This window comes from Bombyx mandarina, chromosome 06 (genome assembly GCF_030267445.1).
Source record: "Bombyx mandarina strain Sakado chromosome 06, ASM3026744v2".
In the NCBI taxonomy this organism is placed as follows: domain Eukaryota; kingdom Metazoa; phylum Arthropoda; class Insecta; order Lepidoptera; family Bombycidae; genus Bombyx; species Bombyx mandarina.
The window spans coordinates 9858956-9877292 of NC_143213.1; the positions used below are offsets into that span (position 1 = coordinate 9858956).

The 18337-nt window shown below is 35.4% G+C and overlaps 1 protein-coding gene across 1 annotated transcript; it reads left to right on the plus strand.

Moving 5' to 3' along the window:
* The first annotated feature begins 596 nt into the window (after positions 1-596).
* Positions 597-17678, plus strand: LOC114246512 (uncharacterized). Its single transcript, XM_028179064.2, has 6 exons — positions 597-842; positions 13639-13875; positions 14417-15458; positions 15819-16134; positions 16216-16356; positions 16432-17678. Exons 2-6 carry the CDS (start codon positions 13737-13739, stop codon positions 17197-17199), a joined length of 2406 nt encoding a protein of 801 aa, XP_028034865.2. The 5' UTR covers positions 597-842; positions 13639-13736; the 3' UTR covers positions 17200-17678.
* Positions 17679-18337: the final 659 nt, after the last annotated feature.

Genomic DNA, 18337 nt, shown 5'->3' on the forward strand with positions numbered 1-18337 from the left:
GTATCTGCAGTGACACAGCAATCGATACTGTAGACAATATATTTAGTTGTACTAAGGCTTCAGAGAGAAGACCATGGTAGGTTGCCATGTTACAAAAAAAACATATTGACGAATTGCCCTCTACGCTGAGAAATTTTAATTTTATCAGTACTATGTTTAACTATCAATGAAAGAATTACAATTATAGTTTAATGATTTTTTGTATTTTATCAAATTGATCACTTAAGACATAATAATAATAATATATAACTCTTTATTTGACACCACATGTACAGAGTAAGCATATAACACAAATAATAGACGGTGACATAAGCAAAGGGAGGGAGAGGAATAAGCAAACTAGCATGGACGGTGCTATATATCTTAATAAACTTATATAAAAATATATACTTATATACACATATGAAAAATAAATACAATATAAGATAGACTTACATACGATTAAATACAAATTAATACAAAAAATATGCAACTTATTATGATCACATAATACATTTTTCTATAAATCTGTTATTTAATGGACAGCTTTAGATGAAAATTTTCCAGTGTTCGGCAGGTTCCGACATGCGCCGAACTGCCCCGAGTGTCTTTATTTGCAGTTGCCATTCGTGGTCGTAGCCGTTCCCGCTGTAGCACGCCAGTCGTTTCGTAGCTCTCGTAGTCCTCGGTCTACGCACCCCTACAAACAGCTGCTGTTTCATGATTGGTATTCAAATTTAGCTGTTTCATTTTTATGAAGTAGGTAATAATTATTACCAGTATTAAACTTTTTAATGGTTCAATTAAATTAATTGGTGTTAAATTGGTTTCAAATTGTGGTTGGATTGGATACTTCGCAACAGGTAAGACTGAATACAAATATTTTTTTATTGGATGTTTTTTATCCTACTTTTTTATTTTAAGTAGAAATATAGGTTTAATTTTTTATTTATTAGGAACATTGAGTTATTTAATTTATTTAAGCTGCATACTTAAACGATTAAATAGTATCTTATTTTTTCATTTAGAAGATTTTTTATTAGAGATTTAGTTATTTATTTGCTCATGTTGTGCCCTCTTTTCTGACCTTGGTATAAATTTGTAGATTATACAGTTACACAGATTATATAATGTTATAAACGCTACAATATGGTTTTATTTAAACGAGAATCGTGGATAATATTTTATATGTAATTAGTAGCAGAATAGCGATGCTCCTAGCATTGCCAGTGTCCGTCCGTTTTTCATCAAGTTGACAGCAAGTTCGTCAACTTTGACTGAAAGCTTTGGGTCCACATAAATCAGAAAAGTAGAGTTTACGTCTCCCTGTTTTTAATTATTCACCGTTACTAGTGGACATCGTGGATTAATATAGACACGTCTAAGCCCGACGTCAAGAAAAAATGTCCTGCTGTATCATCATGCCGTTAAATAATCGATATTAAATTTTACCAATTATTAATTGTCATTAATGAATAATAATTATAATTATTAAATTTTAATTGCAAAAAAAAGTAAATTTTAAACAGATCATCTTCAAGTATGTTGTACATTTACGTAATAATTTTGCGCACAACGCTCAGATGAAATGGAACAGCAATAGTAATTTTAATTATTTCAATTCGATTTAATCTTTTCTTAACAGTAGAGAACTGAGAGGAAACGTAATATCTACAAGGTAAATACGTGTTTTGTTTACGTATTGAGTGGGATTTTGTTTTTAAACACAAGTATCATTTGTTGAATAAAACTTTCGACTTTATTATTGTTTGGAAAGTTTCTGGTTTTTAACCGACTTCCAAAAAAGAGGAGGTTCTCAATTCAACTGCATGTTTTTTTTTTATGTCTGTTACCTCATAACTTTTGACTGAGTGAATCGATTTTCATGATTCTACTAAAAAGCTGAGACTTTCCGTGTGGTTCCATTTTAATTTAGTTTAGTTCTGATAATGGTATCCATGAGAAAACCATATATGTCTTAAGTTTGCATTAAGTACGTGCGTGACAAATAGATGAATGAATCAATAACTCAATATCACGCCAACCGATTTCGATGATTAAGGTTTTTAGTGTATATTAATTTCTTTTGGAATATCTTTTTTTTTTTCGATTTGAAATCGGTTTTTGTTAAAGCATGTCTATTTACAATTACTTATTGATATGATCATCAGACATTAACAACGTTAAAGCCGCTATCTAAAACGAGACATGAACTCTAATTCTCAGTTTTATAGTACAACTAGCGACCCGCCCTCGCTTCGCTTCGGAAACATTAAAACACACATGAAATCAAAAAAATAAAATTAAAAAAAATTAAAAAAAAGTAGCCTATGTTCATCAGGGACAATGTCGGCTTCTAATGGAAAAAGAATTTTTCAAATCGGTCCAGTAGTTTCGGAGCCTATTCGAAACAAACAAACAAACAAATCTTTCCTCTTTATAATATTAGTATAGATATAGACAACAGTGGATCAATGCACGAAAGGATGCTCTAAATTATTTGTATATACCTATTATACCTTTAACATTTCACGATCAAGAATCTTTTTGTACTTACGCGATTAAATACATTGCGAAAAACTGATATAATCTGTAACTCATTCAATTTGAGAATCGTTGTAAAAAAATACCATCAAATAAAAACATCTCCGGGGAATCTCAGCGAATCTCTTAAGTGCACTTAGTCTTTTTCCTCAAGATTTTTACTGGTGGTAGGACCTCTCGTGAGTCCGCACGGGCCCGCCTATTTCAGCCGTGAAGCAGTAACGCGTTTCGGTTTGAAGGGTGGGGCAGCCGTTGTAACTATACTGAGACCTTAGAACTTATATCTCAAGATGTGTGGCGCATTTACGTTGTAGATGTCTATGGGCTCCAGTAACCACTTAACACCAGGTGGGCTGTGAGCTCGTCCACACATGTAAGCAACAAAAAAAAAAGATTTTATCGAAACAAAGATGAGTCTCTAAAATTTTCAGATAAACACATCAGAATTGTATTCTGCATTGAAAGTACTCCCTATAATTAATTAGCTCGCTTTGAAACCTCGTCTTTCTTCGTGGGGTACAATGTTTTTTTTGTTTAGAGCGTACTGGTTTGAATGTGTCTGCGATGACGTCATACAAGCCTCTCATCCTAAGGGTCGTGTTAATGAACGCAGTGACGGCTTTTGTGTTTTAATTACATTCAGGCCGGATTAAATTGTACGTCTTATATGAGGCCAGGAAACCTTTTCATTGTTCCGTTTGTTCCGTACGTGGTTGGTTGTATATGAAAATTATTTATCGTTGTTACATTTTTCATTAAGGAATACAATATTTTGTCGTAACGCCATAATCGCTAAAGTTTTTAGCTCAAATCTTCGTTCGGTAGAGTCAGTATAAATTTCGTATGCTTTATCTGTTAAATAATTCGTCCTGCTTTACCGTCAAAGATAAAAATAAACTGTAAGCTATTCGATAAACAAACAATATGATATCAGTTAACTTCATTCTCGTTATATATAGTAACATTGTTATATATAGTAACTTTGGAACCTAGTAAATTTGCTTAGTGAAAGTAAATTCATTATGCTCAGAATTTTCTCAAGATAGTTTCGATTTCGAACCTTACAAAATCTAATCACGTCTTAACTAACTTACCTAAAACCTCTGGGGCGTAATTAATAAGTTGGTAAATTTATAATTGAATTCTGATACTTCGAATTATTTCTGAACTTCAGGTATATTTAAATTAAGGATAATTAAAAGAGACGGAACAAATAATACGATTTTCAACTTTAAGATTATAACGAATTAACGTAATCAAATCAAATCAAATCAAATCAAAAAAAAATTATTCAACATAAATGAAAGTACATACTTGTTAAACGTCAAAAAGAACTACCGCCAATTCACAAAAACTAGCCTCCGTCCTGAGAAGAACTGGCAATAAACTCAGCGGGCATATTGTCTTTTTTCTTTTTTTTTTAATATTAGATTATTATTTTTTTAAATGTTCATTTATACAATTAGTATTATAACGTAACAATTATTGCAATATTGAAATGCCCGGAGCGAGCAACTCATTCCCACTTTGTGCAATCTTCTAGATAATACTTTATAGTAAGCTTTATTGCACAGATGTTCTTTAATAGTTTTCTTAAAACTATGTATATGTAGGTTCTGAACATCTTGTGGAATTTTATTGTACAGGCGCACAGACAAACACCCGAATTAATTTCGTATCTTATGTAACCTACTCATCGGCACAACAAGCCTGTGTTTGCTTGTGTAGCTATTGTACTGCATTATTTTATCGATAAACTTATTATTATAAATTGTTGGTAATAATTATTTTACTGGTTACTACCAGTTATTTATTTATATCTGAAAAAAAAAGCACGGAAGTGGGCGAGTATGACCTGAAAACTTAGGATCAACCCAGTATAACATCTCAGGATAGAAATTCCTGTCGCTGACAAATTAGGAGACTTGATCCCAGCTAAACTGCGATTAGGAAAAGAAAAAGGTAGCGGAACGCTTTTTGAGTCTATAGGAGTCGGTAATAGCTACCAGCCAATATTTGTCGTGAAGCAGTAATGCATACAGGAGTGTCTCAATCGTTATCGATACTAATATTATAAAGTGGAAGAGTTTGTTGGTTTGAACGCGCTAATCTCAGGAACTATTGGTCCGATTTGAAAAATTCTTTCAGTGTTAGATAGCCCATTTATTGAGGAAGGCTACATAGCACGGTAAGACCAATACAAGTGGAGCACCAATAAAGAATGTTTCAAAACAGGGGTTTAAATAGCTTCCTTACCATTCTATAATTTAAAAATATTTTCACTTTCTACGTAAATGAAGTGGAGAGTAAAATTTAGCGTTATGCCAAAGTAACTATTCCACGCGGACGGATTCGCGGGCAAAAGCTTGTAAAATATATTTGGGACTGACCTCATCTCAAAAAGGGTGGTGTCTATTTGTGATGGTCAAGGCAATATCAATTGGCCGTGATCTCGTCCACCCCTATTGTGCAATTTACATAATATTATAATTATTCAATCGTTTCTCGAACTTAACTTCGTTACTTTCCAACTCATCACTCCTTGGAACTAATTTAAATATACGTTCAATATAACATGAATAAATATGAATTCAGTAAATTCACTTGACATTTTCCCGTGACATCGTGTAAACAAAACGAAATTACATTTCCGATTCCTTCGAAGCATTAATAAAATCGTATCGCACGTCTCTCTGACAGTACTAATGATTTAACGAATAAGGAAAACAGAATCACCTTTGACGTGTAATTTTTTAACGTTATTTACTTCTATTTTCACTAATACGACATTCTCAATAATTTTGATAGCCGAGTTTTATTCTTTTTTTTTAATTTTTTTTATTGCATAGACGGGTGGGCGAGCTCACAGCCCACCTGGTGTTAAATAGTAACCGGAGCCCATAGATATCTACAACGTAAGTGCCGCCACCCACCTTGGGATATGAGTTGTAAGGTCTCAGCATAGTTACAACGGCTGCCCTACTCTTCAAACCGAAACGCATTACTGCTTCATGGCAGAAATAGGCAGGGCGGTAGTACCTACGCGTGCGGACTCACAAGAGGTCCTACCACCAGTAAACCACCAGTATATTATACATACGTGAACTCTTAACGTCACTGCCGATAAACACAATAATAAATTTATTTTGCTAGATTATATGTCGAATTTTATTATAAGCTTTCGACATTAAAACACACAAGTTAAAATTCGGGAACTAAAATAGGCATAAAATAGGAGATAGCATCAACTCAGATCACAGTGACTTTGAAAACAGATTCTTAATCAAACCAGAAATCGAATCTGGGAACAGGGCAATATCACCAACTAAAGGCAATGATACGATCTTATACTACACTAGCGACCCGCCCTCGCTTCGCTTCGGAAACATTAAAACACACATGAAACGAAAAAAAAAAAAAAAAAAAAAGTAGCCTATGTTCATCAGGGACAATGTCGGCTTCTAATGGAAAAATAATTTTTCAAATCGGTCCAGTAGTTTCGGAGCCTATTCGAAACAAACAAACAAACAAATCTTTCCTCTTTATAATATTAGTATAGATATAGATATAGATAAATGTTTTTGGCGCACGTGTCTTTGACAGGAAGAGGGTTAAGTATTAAGGTAAACATGTTATATGTTGACAGGAGACCCTATAACGATTTTTGTTATAACATCCAGTCGCCATCTCAGAGTATTTATTTGTTTGTAACAAACACATCAGACACGTAATTTTGTTTATTCGACTAAGCATTTTTTTTATTATTTACATGTTTGGACGGTATGCCCCCCGGGTGCTAAATGATTAGCCGAGCCTATAGGCATCAACAATGTAAACGAGCGATTTATATTGTTACGCGCTGGGGTTCGGGGTAAATAACAAATTCTACCGAATTACAAGTTAACACTGTATTAGCACTAAGAACACTTAAAATACTCGACAAATACCTTAAAACTCTCGCTTCGCTTCAGGTGATCCGTTCGTTGTTTCGCTTCGAGTAGTTCCATTACTGACTGCCTGCGTGCCATCTCTGCAACGCTTTCATAGCCGATAAGAGTTATCGAGAATATTCCACACATTTCCAGTATTGTGTTTCCGCTATCTGACAATAGATAGCGTTGTACTTCTCGAGCGTTATAGGTGCTACTAGATCCTTCGATATTCGTTCGAATATTCGACGATAGATGGCGTTACTCTTACTGGCATAACAATATTTATATCTACAACCAGCAATTACGGAATTTTTACGGGATTCAATTTTACTATGGAAGTAATTCGCATCGCTCGATAAATCAAATCAAATCAAAATTATAATAAGAATGTATACTCTAGCTACGACTACGATTTCAGAGACTAGTTCGCTTATTTCTTAAGCTATTGAACGATCTCACGGCCTTGCAGCATTGCATAGTTACTGGACCCCATAGACATAAAAATTTTAACGGCGCCATCAACCTTGAGACATGAGGTCGAAGTCTCAATTATGTTGTATAACGGGTATCCCATTCTTCTGATCGAAACTCAATACTGCATTGCGGCAGAAATAGGCAGGTTGATGGTACATACCACTGCGAGCTTACCACAACTAATATTGTTAATTTTATTTTTTTGCGGATTAATTTATTTCTAACAATAACAGCTTAAGGCTGGGCTTAGGCTATTAAAATTAATGAGAATTTGGATGCGCCAAAAATCTAATTGTAGTACTATTTCCCCCTAATGTTTGTAACTAAGTTACTCAATGTTCTAACGATGTTATTTTGTGTAGGCTGTAAATGAACACCTGAAATGGGCAGCCTTAAATCTTACTACTTTATGGTCCAACGTCACATGATACACAGAGCTTACATGACCAGCGCGGCACATATTAAATTGTGCCCTAGTAAAATGAGCCGTAAGTTGTTAGGTTACGGTTCACATTTAGGAATATTAAGTTTTACAGCAGAAACTTTGGATATTTTCACCGTAGACGTGCGGATCAGTTCACGGTTCACTTAACGTTAAGTAGCTACAGGGGAAAAGGAAAAATACCTAATGAAATCAGGCAGTAAAAAATATAATGAATTGTTTGGTATTCTTTTGGGCTTTCGCGAGTCTTACATATAATTACAGCTACACAGAAATATGTGAAATGAAACATTAAAGTTATTCTAGAAATATTATTTATAGAAAAATAGACGGTAGTCTGCATAATATTCGATTAACAAACACCTTAATCGACTGTGACCAAGAAAACTTTTAACAATTCGAAATATTATAATTTACTGGTGGTAATTTGTGGTAAAATCTTGTGAGACAGCGCGGGTACGTACCAGCACCCTGCCTATTTCTGCCGTGAACTATTAATGCATTTCGGTTTGAAGGGTGGGGCAGCCTTTGTAACTATACTTGAGACCTTAGAACTTATATCTCAAGGTGGGTAGCGCATTTACGTTGTAGATGTCTGTGGACTCCAGTAACCACTTAACACCAGGTGGACTGTGAGCTTTTCTACCCATCTAAGCAATAAAAAAAATATCAAAAAGGAATGTTAATAAAAACGATAGACGAAACCGCAAAAGTACTTTTAATTATGAATTATCCGATTTAACAGAGACTGTGATGTACTGTGAATTTAATAGACACGAGCGATGCAATAAATTTTGTTGTCCCCTAAACGAGTGCCCAGCCTTTCTCTTTACGGTTGTAACAGGAAAATCCCTGCGCCTGTTGACGCGGAAACTCTTGGCAACTTTACCGCTACGTCATTTTTGTTAGTTGTTTTACTAAAAAGTTGGGTAAGGCAGCGGTCATTTATCTCGGCTGCCACCCACACATGACGACCCTCTTTTGCTTCATTTGTGAGATATCTCTGAACCGATCGAAGCGTTAGATAATCCCTTAATATTGGCTAACAGTTTATTGAGATTGTTTCAAAGTTTATATTTGATTTACACGGGTTCATAGCAACGTCTTATCCATTTTTGGAGCGGATAAATTATGGGCTCTGTTTCAAAGGATATGAATGGTTCATTGTTCTATTTATGTGAATTGTTTAGAATGACTCAATTAAATAGCCTTTGAATTTGGTATTAATGTTTTCAATAATGTACGTATTAAATCATATTGGAGAAATACTATAATGTATTGGACGTTTATCTTTTAGTTCTACAGCTTTTTTAAATATTACTGTAGCCAATTTACTATTGTCTACTGCTTCAGCTGCTTACTAATGTGTAATTAATTATCCGTTATTTGAATACTTATTCACTCAAGGACTAAAAATAGCTAATCATACTTACAAGATTCACTGTAAAATTGAATCTTGTGTCTTATACAGCTAAGCTCACAATACAATAAAATCGAAAGAAATATAATTCTCATCGTTCTCATCGATTATCGTGACCTCAGTTACTCTGCTCAAATTTCAAAACGAAATTAAAAGGAACTCTTCAATCGAATTACCCAATTACCAAATCGATATAATCTTTTATCATTACCTAAATGAGAAATTTAAGGATAGAATTTCAGTCGAAAACGAATTAGCTTTTTCAATTTATTCGTCTAATTCTTATATGTGAGAAAAAGAATTTTTGCGTGATAACGTCTCAGTCCTCCTTTTGTTTAAAGGTTACCGAAGTTATCACAATTATCTTCACAATCTTGAGACATGAGATCGAACTCACAACTGCTTCGCGGTATGCACATGCTGAATCTCTTGTGAAGTGCCTTCTCTTAAAATATTTTCTTTGATATCTGCCAGTCGTCACAGTAAAAACTCCGGATCGACAAAAACTGTACAGTATTCGAAGCGCGTCGAGAATAATGGAATGAAATTTAATTAAAAACACGAGATTAAGATTAAGCTACAAAATTAGTTTTAATCACGCTTACCGTTATCGGATATACGTAGTCAATAATAGGTGTAAAAGTGGTAGCATAAGATTTCAGACTTTCCTACCTTTCTTTTCAACGCTGGAGAACTGTTCACGGATATCCGGTCAGGGGGTTAACAGACCGGCGGACTCCGGCGCCTCCTGAGAAGGAGGGGTAGATAAGGAAGGCCTTCTAACCTTCCTACTTAAAGTTAAAAAAATTTTTTTTTTGTAAAACATACATAATGATTGTAAAACTTTATTTCCAAATACAATAATACCGAATACCGTTACAAGATTAAGCAGACACTAGGAAACTAGACCTAATTGTATGATAAACAATCTCTACGTAGTTCTAAGTTCAACGTCACAAGTCAAGTCGTAACTTGATGAATTACCTAACTTAAAACGCGAGTTCGTTAAGTGGACATTTCTGTTGACTTTAGGAATAATTGATTATAACGAAAACTTGTTAAATAACTTTAATATTAATAATGAGTTTTGGCTTTCAGCATGAATCGACAATTTATAATACAAAATTACAACAAAAACAAAACAAAAATTAATTTAGTCGAAGTCACTAAAATATGTAAAATATTAAGCATAATTTAAAAATTGCTTTTTTTATTGCTTAGATGGGTGGACGAGCTCACAGCCCACCTGATATTAAGTGGTTACTGGAGCCCATAGACATCTACGGCGTAAATGCGCCACCCACCTTGAGACATAAATTCTAAAAGGTCTCTAGTATAGTTACAACGGCTGCCCCACCCTTCAAACCGAAACGCATTACTGCTTCACGGCAGAAATAGGCAGGGTGGTGGTACCTACCCGCGCGGACTCACATGATGTCCTACCTCCAGTAAAAGTGAATTGCTGGTGAGATCTTGATAAAATTGAAATGGAAACACACGAGAAGCACCAGCTTTACAATAACAATCATTAAAATGGGTTCACCAAAGTGCAGAGAGAGAGAGAGAGAGGCTGCCTATTCCCGTTAATTTTATGTCTGGTCAGCGTAACTGTAATAACTACCAGAAACATGTTAAATCTAAAATTATGACAGTAATACGACCATTTTATGAGACTACCGCTTACCGCGTACATATTCGGAACCTTTACGAAGCAGTCATAAAGCTCTCATACATAATATTGTATGGTCAAACAGAATCCTTCCTATGACCCCCATAAAAGCGATGCACGCCATAACTTGGTACAAAAGTTATGAGCCACATTTCCCCGCGAGTCTGAAAGCCTTATTATTATTATAGTATACGTGGGTAGATAAATAAATTTGTAATAGGGATTTCCGGATACAGCATAGCACTAAATTCTGTGCAGTGTATTTGAAGCTCGAATTCCAACTTTCCTATGGCCTTGTTGGTCTAATGGTACTGCCTATTTGGAGTTAGATTTGCTGTGGGAGTTTGTGTCTTTGTTAGTGGAATTTGATACTCTGGAACTGGATGTACTTGTTAATTTTTCATGCATAATATATTTTCCGTAACTATAACACATCGGTACTCTTATCTTAGACTGTTGAATTAATTACGTTTTGTTTATTGTTTAACATCAACAATCACTTAAGCTAGTACTTCAATTACAAATGATAGTACTTCAGCTCTTCGCCAACATGGTTGGTTATTCATGAGATTTTCTTTTGTTGAAACCACACGGGACCAGTTGCAATCATCGTTCAGTTAATTTCCTATTTCTAAACATGGTTTCCGGGCGGTTTTGAAGCGTGGGATAGCCATACAATACACGGTAGATGAAAGCATTCACTTTGTGATGAGATTCAGCAACCACTTAACACTGGGTGAGCTATATATATCCCCATCTAAAGCAATAAAAAACATAATGATGACTGATTTGTTTTTGTTATCTTTTCTTTTTTAATTTATTTGATCCAGCAGCTGTCTTATCCTTAGTTTGTTTGTGACGGTAATGATAATATTTTGATATAATAATAAAAGACTTTTTATTTCGTTTATCGGCCTCTATTTTTTTTGTCAACTTTGTCTTTTTCATGCTTATTAATTTAGGGTCGTTATTTAAGTATAAACTGGCAATATAGCTCTTTTATATTAAAGTTAACTGCTATGCTATGCAATTCTATTCAGTTTGCTCTTGCAAGTAGGCTAGAACGGTCTCCCGGCTGTTTTCTTGTATTATGATTGTACTGTTAAAAGTGAGACCTTACAACTCTTGTCTCAAGGTGGGTAACCACTCCGGTAAGCACTAAACACCAGGTGGGTTGTGAGCTCGTCCACGTGTGTAAATAATAAAAAAAATTATGGTAACGTGACTTTTCTTTAAGTGACCTTAAAAAAACGTATGACGTCGTAATACGGTGATAGGAAAAATCAGTTTTGCGACTCTTTAAGTAGTCGATGGATTCCGTGCTTGAAAATCACTCGAAAATTTTCATTCCCCTCACACGAGTAGCGATTCGTAAGTACACATACACTATCCAAGACTTACGTCGTTTACTGCTCGTAAATAAAGATGAGATTTTCGCTTCAATATCTCCTCTGACTATCACTATTTTTATGATAAAACCGGACGAAAGTTATGGAACCTTCGAATAGTTTGCTTTAGTAGAATTTAAGTAGCACTAACGACATAAATCTTATTCTTTTATTTGTTCTGTGGCTTTTATTAGGAGGTCACGAATACCTTTGACAATGTCATAAAAAAAAATAAGTTTTTTTTTTTGCTCAAAGAAAATCGTCATGAAGCAACTTCTCGCAATTCAGTTTATAGTAAGGAGCCCTTACCGCATTATAATATATTAGGGTTCTGTCGAGTAGTTATAAAGGGTTTTGGGATTGACCTGTTTTAGTCTTGTAACCTTTAGGTCAATCCTCTGTTATACACGGTACAGCGAAAACGTTCGGTGCCACTAAATAGTGCGGTTGAGATGACATATTAATATGGAGACTGGTGAGTCAACTTCGACTTCGTCAACGACTTCCTTGATCGCCAATGTGAGCGGGATCTATAATACTACGAATAGAATTATTATTTATTCGTAGCTATAATACTTTAATTTCCCGACGTACTTACCATACTACGGAATTGAAAATTACTATTTATAAATTATCGTTTTTTTTTCTTCTTTTCTTTTAAAACGCTGTCTTTCGCGGCTTGACTCTGCCATTGCCCTGGCATTGCTGAAGTCCATGGGCGACGGTAACCAGTCACCATCTGGTGGGCCGTATGCTCGTCTACCTACAAGGGCAATAAAAAAGATTTCTGTTACTAAGTCGTCTGGATTGCCTAACTTTGCCTTCTTTTGTTTGTTAGTGTATGTTTTAGTCTATAAGTCTCTTAGAAATACATTCATTCTCAATATCATCAGATTCACCTTTCCCACTACACGGCAGTCAAAGGCTTAAGAATCCTTTCGTATTATATTATAATCTCTATATATAAAAATGAATTGCTGTTCGTTAGTCTCGCTAAAACTCGAGAGCGGCTGAACCGATTTGGCTAATTTTGGTCTTGCATTATTTGTGGAAGTCCAGAGAAGGTTTAAAAGGTTGATAAATATGAAAATACTCGGAATTAAATAAAAATAACAATTTTGTTTTTCCTTGGATGTGTCACCGTCGGACGGATTCCTTTTGTTTGGTTTAAGTTTATTTTATACAAAAGTTTAGGTATTTTATTTATCGATTGAGGCACTACAAAGTCTGCCGGATCAGATAGTCTAAGAATAAATTGCAGTCACGTCCAAATTGCTAAATAAAATTTTATTTGACAGAAAAAAAAATAGCAGCATTATTTCGTGTCGACGCTGAAAATTTGTATTGTTCCATTTTAATATTATGTATTGAAATTGCAAAGCTGTAATAATGGAAAACAGGCGAGTGCGACCAACCGAGATAACGGGCTATCGTACAGACAGAGAGTGTCATTATATTTGCCGATGCGGCAATTTATCTGCCGCGGCTTTTTGTTGCCGTCACTTGTAAACTATGAATATCGGAATCAATTCGAATGACGTCAATATCAAACAAAACGATATAATAACTAGCAGGCCCGGCAAATGTTGTTTTGCCATGTAAATTATTTCTAGGAAAGATAAATAACTGACTGATTTGTAAATTTAAACCATTCTCAAATACACCTGAAGGTACATAAAAAATTTCATTAAAATCGGTCCAGCCGTTCAGAAGTAGTTTAGTGACAAACACACGCGCAGAAGAACATAACAATATAACAGAACAATAACAACGAAACTTTTTGTTCACAGGTACAACGATGATCGTGTTCACAGTTTCGATACGTCAATCCATACTGTACTTGAAAATCATGAAGTAGACAAATAAATATAACTAAAGATCTTTAAAAATGGGTCGCAAAATGCTGCGTTATTATTTGGCAGCTGTGCTACTTCAAGTGGTGGCCGCGACAAACATTTCATGCCCGACAGACGCCAATTGTACTTGTGGCGGTACCTTGGCTATCGAGCTTGATTGCAATATCGATGGTGAGTTCATGAACTTTATTTTCATCAGTAAAATGCATCTTCTATCGGTAAATGTTAATGCGGTACTTACGTATTAATGCCACCGCGGCAAAAATTCTATTAAAAAGCCGATAGAAAGCAATCTTTATGTTTTTATATAGTAGCCTATCTTTTGGTTTTCTTATTGTTTGCTGATTTTTAGCTGATTTTTGAGCTTAACTTTGAATCCGTCTTATCCCTGGCGCTGCGGGAAGAGCAGCCCTTCCGCCCTTGTGTGCCGAAGCACGGTCACTCGTGCTCCGCTTCCGGTTTTTATATACACTCTAGGGGTAGGGCAGACAAGACCAAGTGGAAAGTGGGGTGCTCTGATTCGCTTTTCCATATTTTTCGAATATCTATGCAATTTTATTACCAAAACACGAGCAATTTTACTATTGCTAACCATTAAATTTTTGCCGCGGTGGCGTTAATACGTAAGTACCGTTAATGCTTTTAAATACATACAGGTTTCGTTGTATTAAAACTAGTACATTCAAGTATTCACCCAGAGTTTGTCTTTCAGGAAGCGTTGTGAACATAAATCTAGTACCGGAGATTTACATCAATGTCAAATGCGAGAATGCAACGGCACTCGATTATAGCAAACTACCGAGATGTACAAATATAACCGATTCATTCCAGTCCGTTAGCTTCAAAGATTGTCCATTACCGGAGACTTCTTTTAAAGATGTTTTGGACAACATGGGCGTCACTAAAACTATGGCACTAATCTTCCAGAATGCCAAGAATCTATCGGGATACTTAGATCGAAAACATTTCGCTGGATTACAAGATTTAACCAAACTATTATTGTCAATTAACGGAGTTATTCATCTACCAGACGACGCCTTTGTTGACATCAACAAACTTACTTGGTTGAACATAAGATCAAAAACTATATATCTGTCTGAGGAGCTATTTAAGCCCTTGGAAAGGCTGGAAACTTTAGAAATTAGTCACAACCACATGACTAATATAACTTCAAACTTGTTTTCTCATCTATCCTTCTTGAGGAAACTTTCGTTATGGCAGAGTAATGTTACCTGGTTTTCCCAGGACTTTTTCAACGGCGTAGACGTTCTCGAAGAATTAGATTTAAGTTCTAATGGACTTAACAAACTTCCGGCGACAATATTTAAGCCGCTCAAGAAATTAAAGAAACTCACTTTATTTTCGAACAAATTTTCATCTTTACCGAAGAACTTATTCATCGGCAACAACGAACTGGAAACTGTAGTTATTTTAAACAATGATGTTAAATTAAGGGTACTGCCGGAACGTTTGTTTGGAAATTTGCCCAATTTGAAGCAGGTTTACGTTCAACGAAGCGGTATCGAGGTCGTGCCACGCGATACGTTCAAGAACTCACCGGCAATTACCAACATATCGTTAGCGTTCAACGATTTAAAACGCCTCCCGGAAGAAGTGTTCAACAATCAGATCAATTTATTAAATTTAGATCTCAGTCACAACAAGATCTTTGATTTGGCAACGAGAACGTTTTCAACGTTGGTGCGACTCGAGATATTGAACTTGTGTAATAATCAACTTGTGTTTATTGACGGGTGAGTCGAATATTAATTCACAATACTATTGTAATTTAACTCGAAAACAGAGATTATATGTTTATTGTAATTTGATAAGTAAATAATTTGAAGATAAGATAAGAAGAATTGAAGATTTTTGTTTTGAGTTTGTTCTTTTTTTTTGTTTTGTTGTTGTTGTTTGTTATTCTTTTGTTAATGCACCTACCATGCATTATCTCTGCACCACCCTATGATCGACTGGAAGAGAACGCCCATGGCATTAAGTCCGCCTGTGTACAAGTTTGGAATCACTCATACTATGTGAGCTGACGATTTGGAGATTAGAACGACAGTGGCATTCAATTCAAATTTTTTAAAGAGCTATTTTCTTTGTTACAGATCCCTATTCTCTTCTTTGTTAAGCCTCATCGACCTGAATATAGAGAATAATAATTTAAAGATTATTACGTCGGACTTGTTTCGGAACAACAAACAGAGGATGTCTATTTCGTTGGCAAACAATAATCTTGACTTCGAGCAGACAGTGTACGCGAACAACTGTTTGTCTCTGGAACCGAGATCGCCATTTGCAAATACCTACAACTTGAAACTATTGAATCTGAGTCATAACGCGTTCAGGATCAGTTTCGTTGACTGGTGGATTAATGGTCATGAAATCGTTGATGTCAGTCACAATGTAATTAAAACTCTCGTGGTAAGCCAATGCGATTATATTACAAATTTTAATCGTTAGAAATGAATCTCGATTATTATAATAGTAACATTTCTTTCGCAGGCTTACAATGAGTATTCGGATTTATACGAGGGTGTTACCAGAAAACCACTCAAAGAACTGTGGGTTTTCAATAATCCCATTCAATGTGTTTGCAACAATTACATGTTTGTTGATCTTCTTCAAGACGTAACAAACCGTAAGGTAATGTTAACCACATTTAAATTCTATTAATGTAATTGTTTTTTTTTTTTTTTTCTAACTCCATCCAATTTTCAGATTATGGATGCACGCTTGTTCCGCTGCCCGAAATGGCAAATAACATTCTGCAGTATTCGTGTTCTAACGATTTCGGCTATTATTTTGGGCTTGTGTGTGATGTACGCGGTCATCACCATGGCGTATTATATATACAAGTGTCGAGCGTACGAGACTCTTAAGTGGAAGCTGTCTTTAATGTCGAAAAAGGGCATACGGATTATCGAACAAGAATTAATAATAAGATACTCAGAAAAGGACGAAGAGTTTGTAATGAAAGAGATACTGCCTACCTTAAAAAATGAGAAAAATTTGAAAGTGTACACAAACGCGATCAGGTGTCCCAGCGATATCAGCCCGGACAACCTGAAGACCTGCGTCAAGGATGCTTACAAGTACACCACCTTAATAGTTTTCTCCCCAAATTATTTGACGACAGCCTACAGCAACGTGGACATCAAGAAAATACACAGCGAAATGTTGAAGGCTGAATACACTGTGTATGTTTTTGTGGACATCGGCCCTGAGAACTTCCTGTACGTTTTCCTGAAGAGCCAACGCGATACGAACACAATGGTGGTTTGGGGCGAAGCTAATTTTTGGTTAAAGTTCCTGGTGACCTTGGCTCAATACGACATTACTTACCCTGATCTTAACAAGATTTCCGATAAAATAACTTTTGCCGAAGTCGAGGAGAATGATAAAAAGAATTGTCACCTCTGTTACTTAGGGACTCACCGCTGCCACAGCTGCTGCTACGGTATTATTCTAGACCAGAGTCTAGTTTGAACTACCCAAAATATTCGAACAAACTTGTACTAGTGAGGTAAAGACTGAAAATTCGGTAACTATCATCACATATAACCTGAGTTTTAGATCATACTTAATAGTCGGAACGTAATCTTGTCTTTTCTCTATTTTCGTAATTAATTTTAAAGTAGCTGAAACCAACATAATAAGTTTTTTGGATGCGTGTATAAAAATTATGTAACCGGATCTTTCGTGTAAGGACTATACTAAAAATGTGTACACAAGTGAATTCATGTTGATTCTATTAAGCGTGGTAAAACCTATACTCTTTTTGTGGACTTCGAAGAAGTATAAGTTATTGTGACGCCGCGGTAATGCACTCGATATGCGGTTTCACTTTAGATTTAAAATTATTATACCGTGTACATAGTTATAAGTTCATTGTCAAGTTTCATGGAAACTCTTTGTTATTGATAATTGTAAATTGCAGCTTACAATAAAGGACAATTATTAACGGATCTGTGTTTTATTCAGTAAACCTTAGCGGATAATATTAGTGAAATTTAAAACGGGGTTGTCCCACACAGGCCGCAACGTGAATCAAACCAACTCTTCACATGAGTGTCGTAAAAGGCGACTAAAGGCGACTAAGGGATACATCAGAGAAACACATCGATTGGATTGGCAATCGTTTTAAGAATGTTCGAATTACTTACTTTTAAAGCTGTACATTGCATTCTTATGAAATACAAAATGAGAAATAGACTGCTATTGAAAAAGAGAATGCAAAATTTCAAATACAGCCCATAGACATCCAGAACTGAAATGCACCACCCACCTTGAGATATAAGTTCTAAAGTCTCAGTATAGTTACAATGGCTGCCCCACCCTTCAAACCGAAAGGCATTACTGATTCACGGCGGAAATAGGCAGGGCGGTGTGCGGACTCACAAGTGGTCCTACCACCAGTAATTACGCAAATTATAATTTTGGGGGTTTGATTTTTATTACACGACTAGCTGACCCGGCAGACTTCGTAGTGCCTCAATCGATAGATAAAAGACCTAAACTTTTGTATAAAATAAACTTAAAAACACATCGACACATCTGAGGAAAAACAAAATTGACATTTTTATTTAATTCCGAGCATTTTTATATTTTTTATCTACCTTTTAAA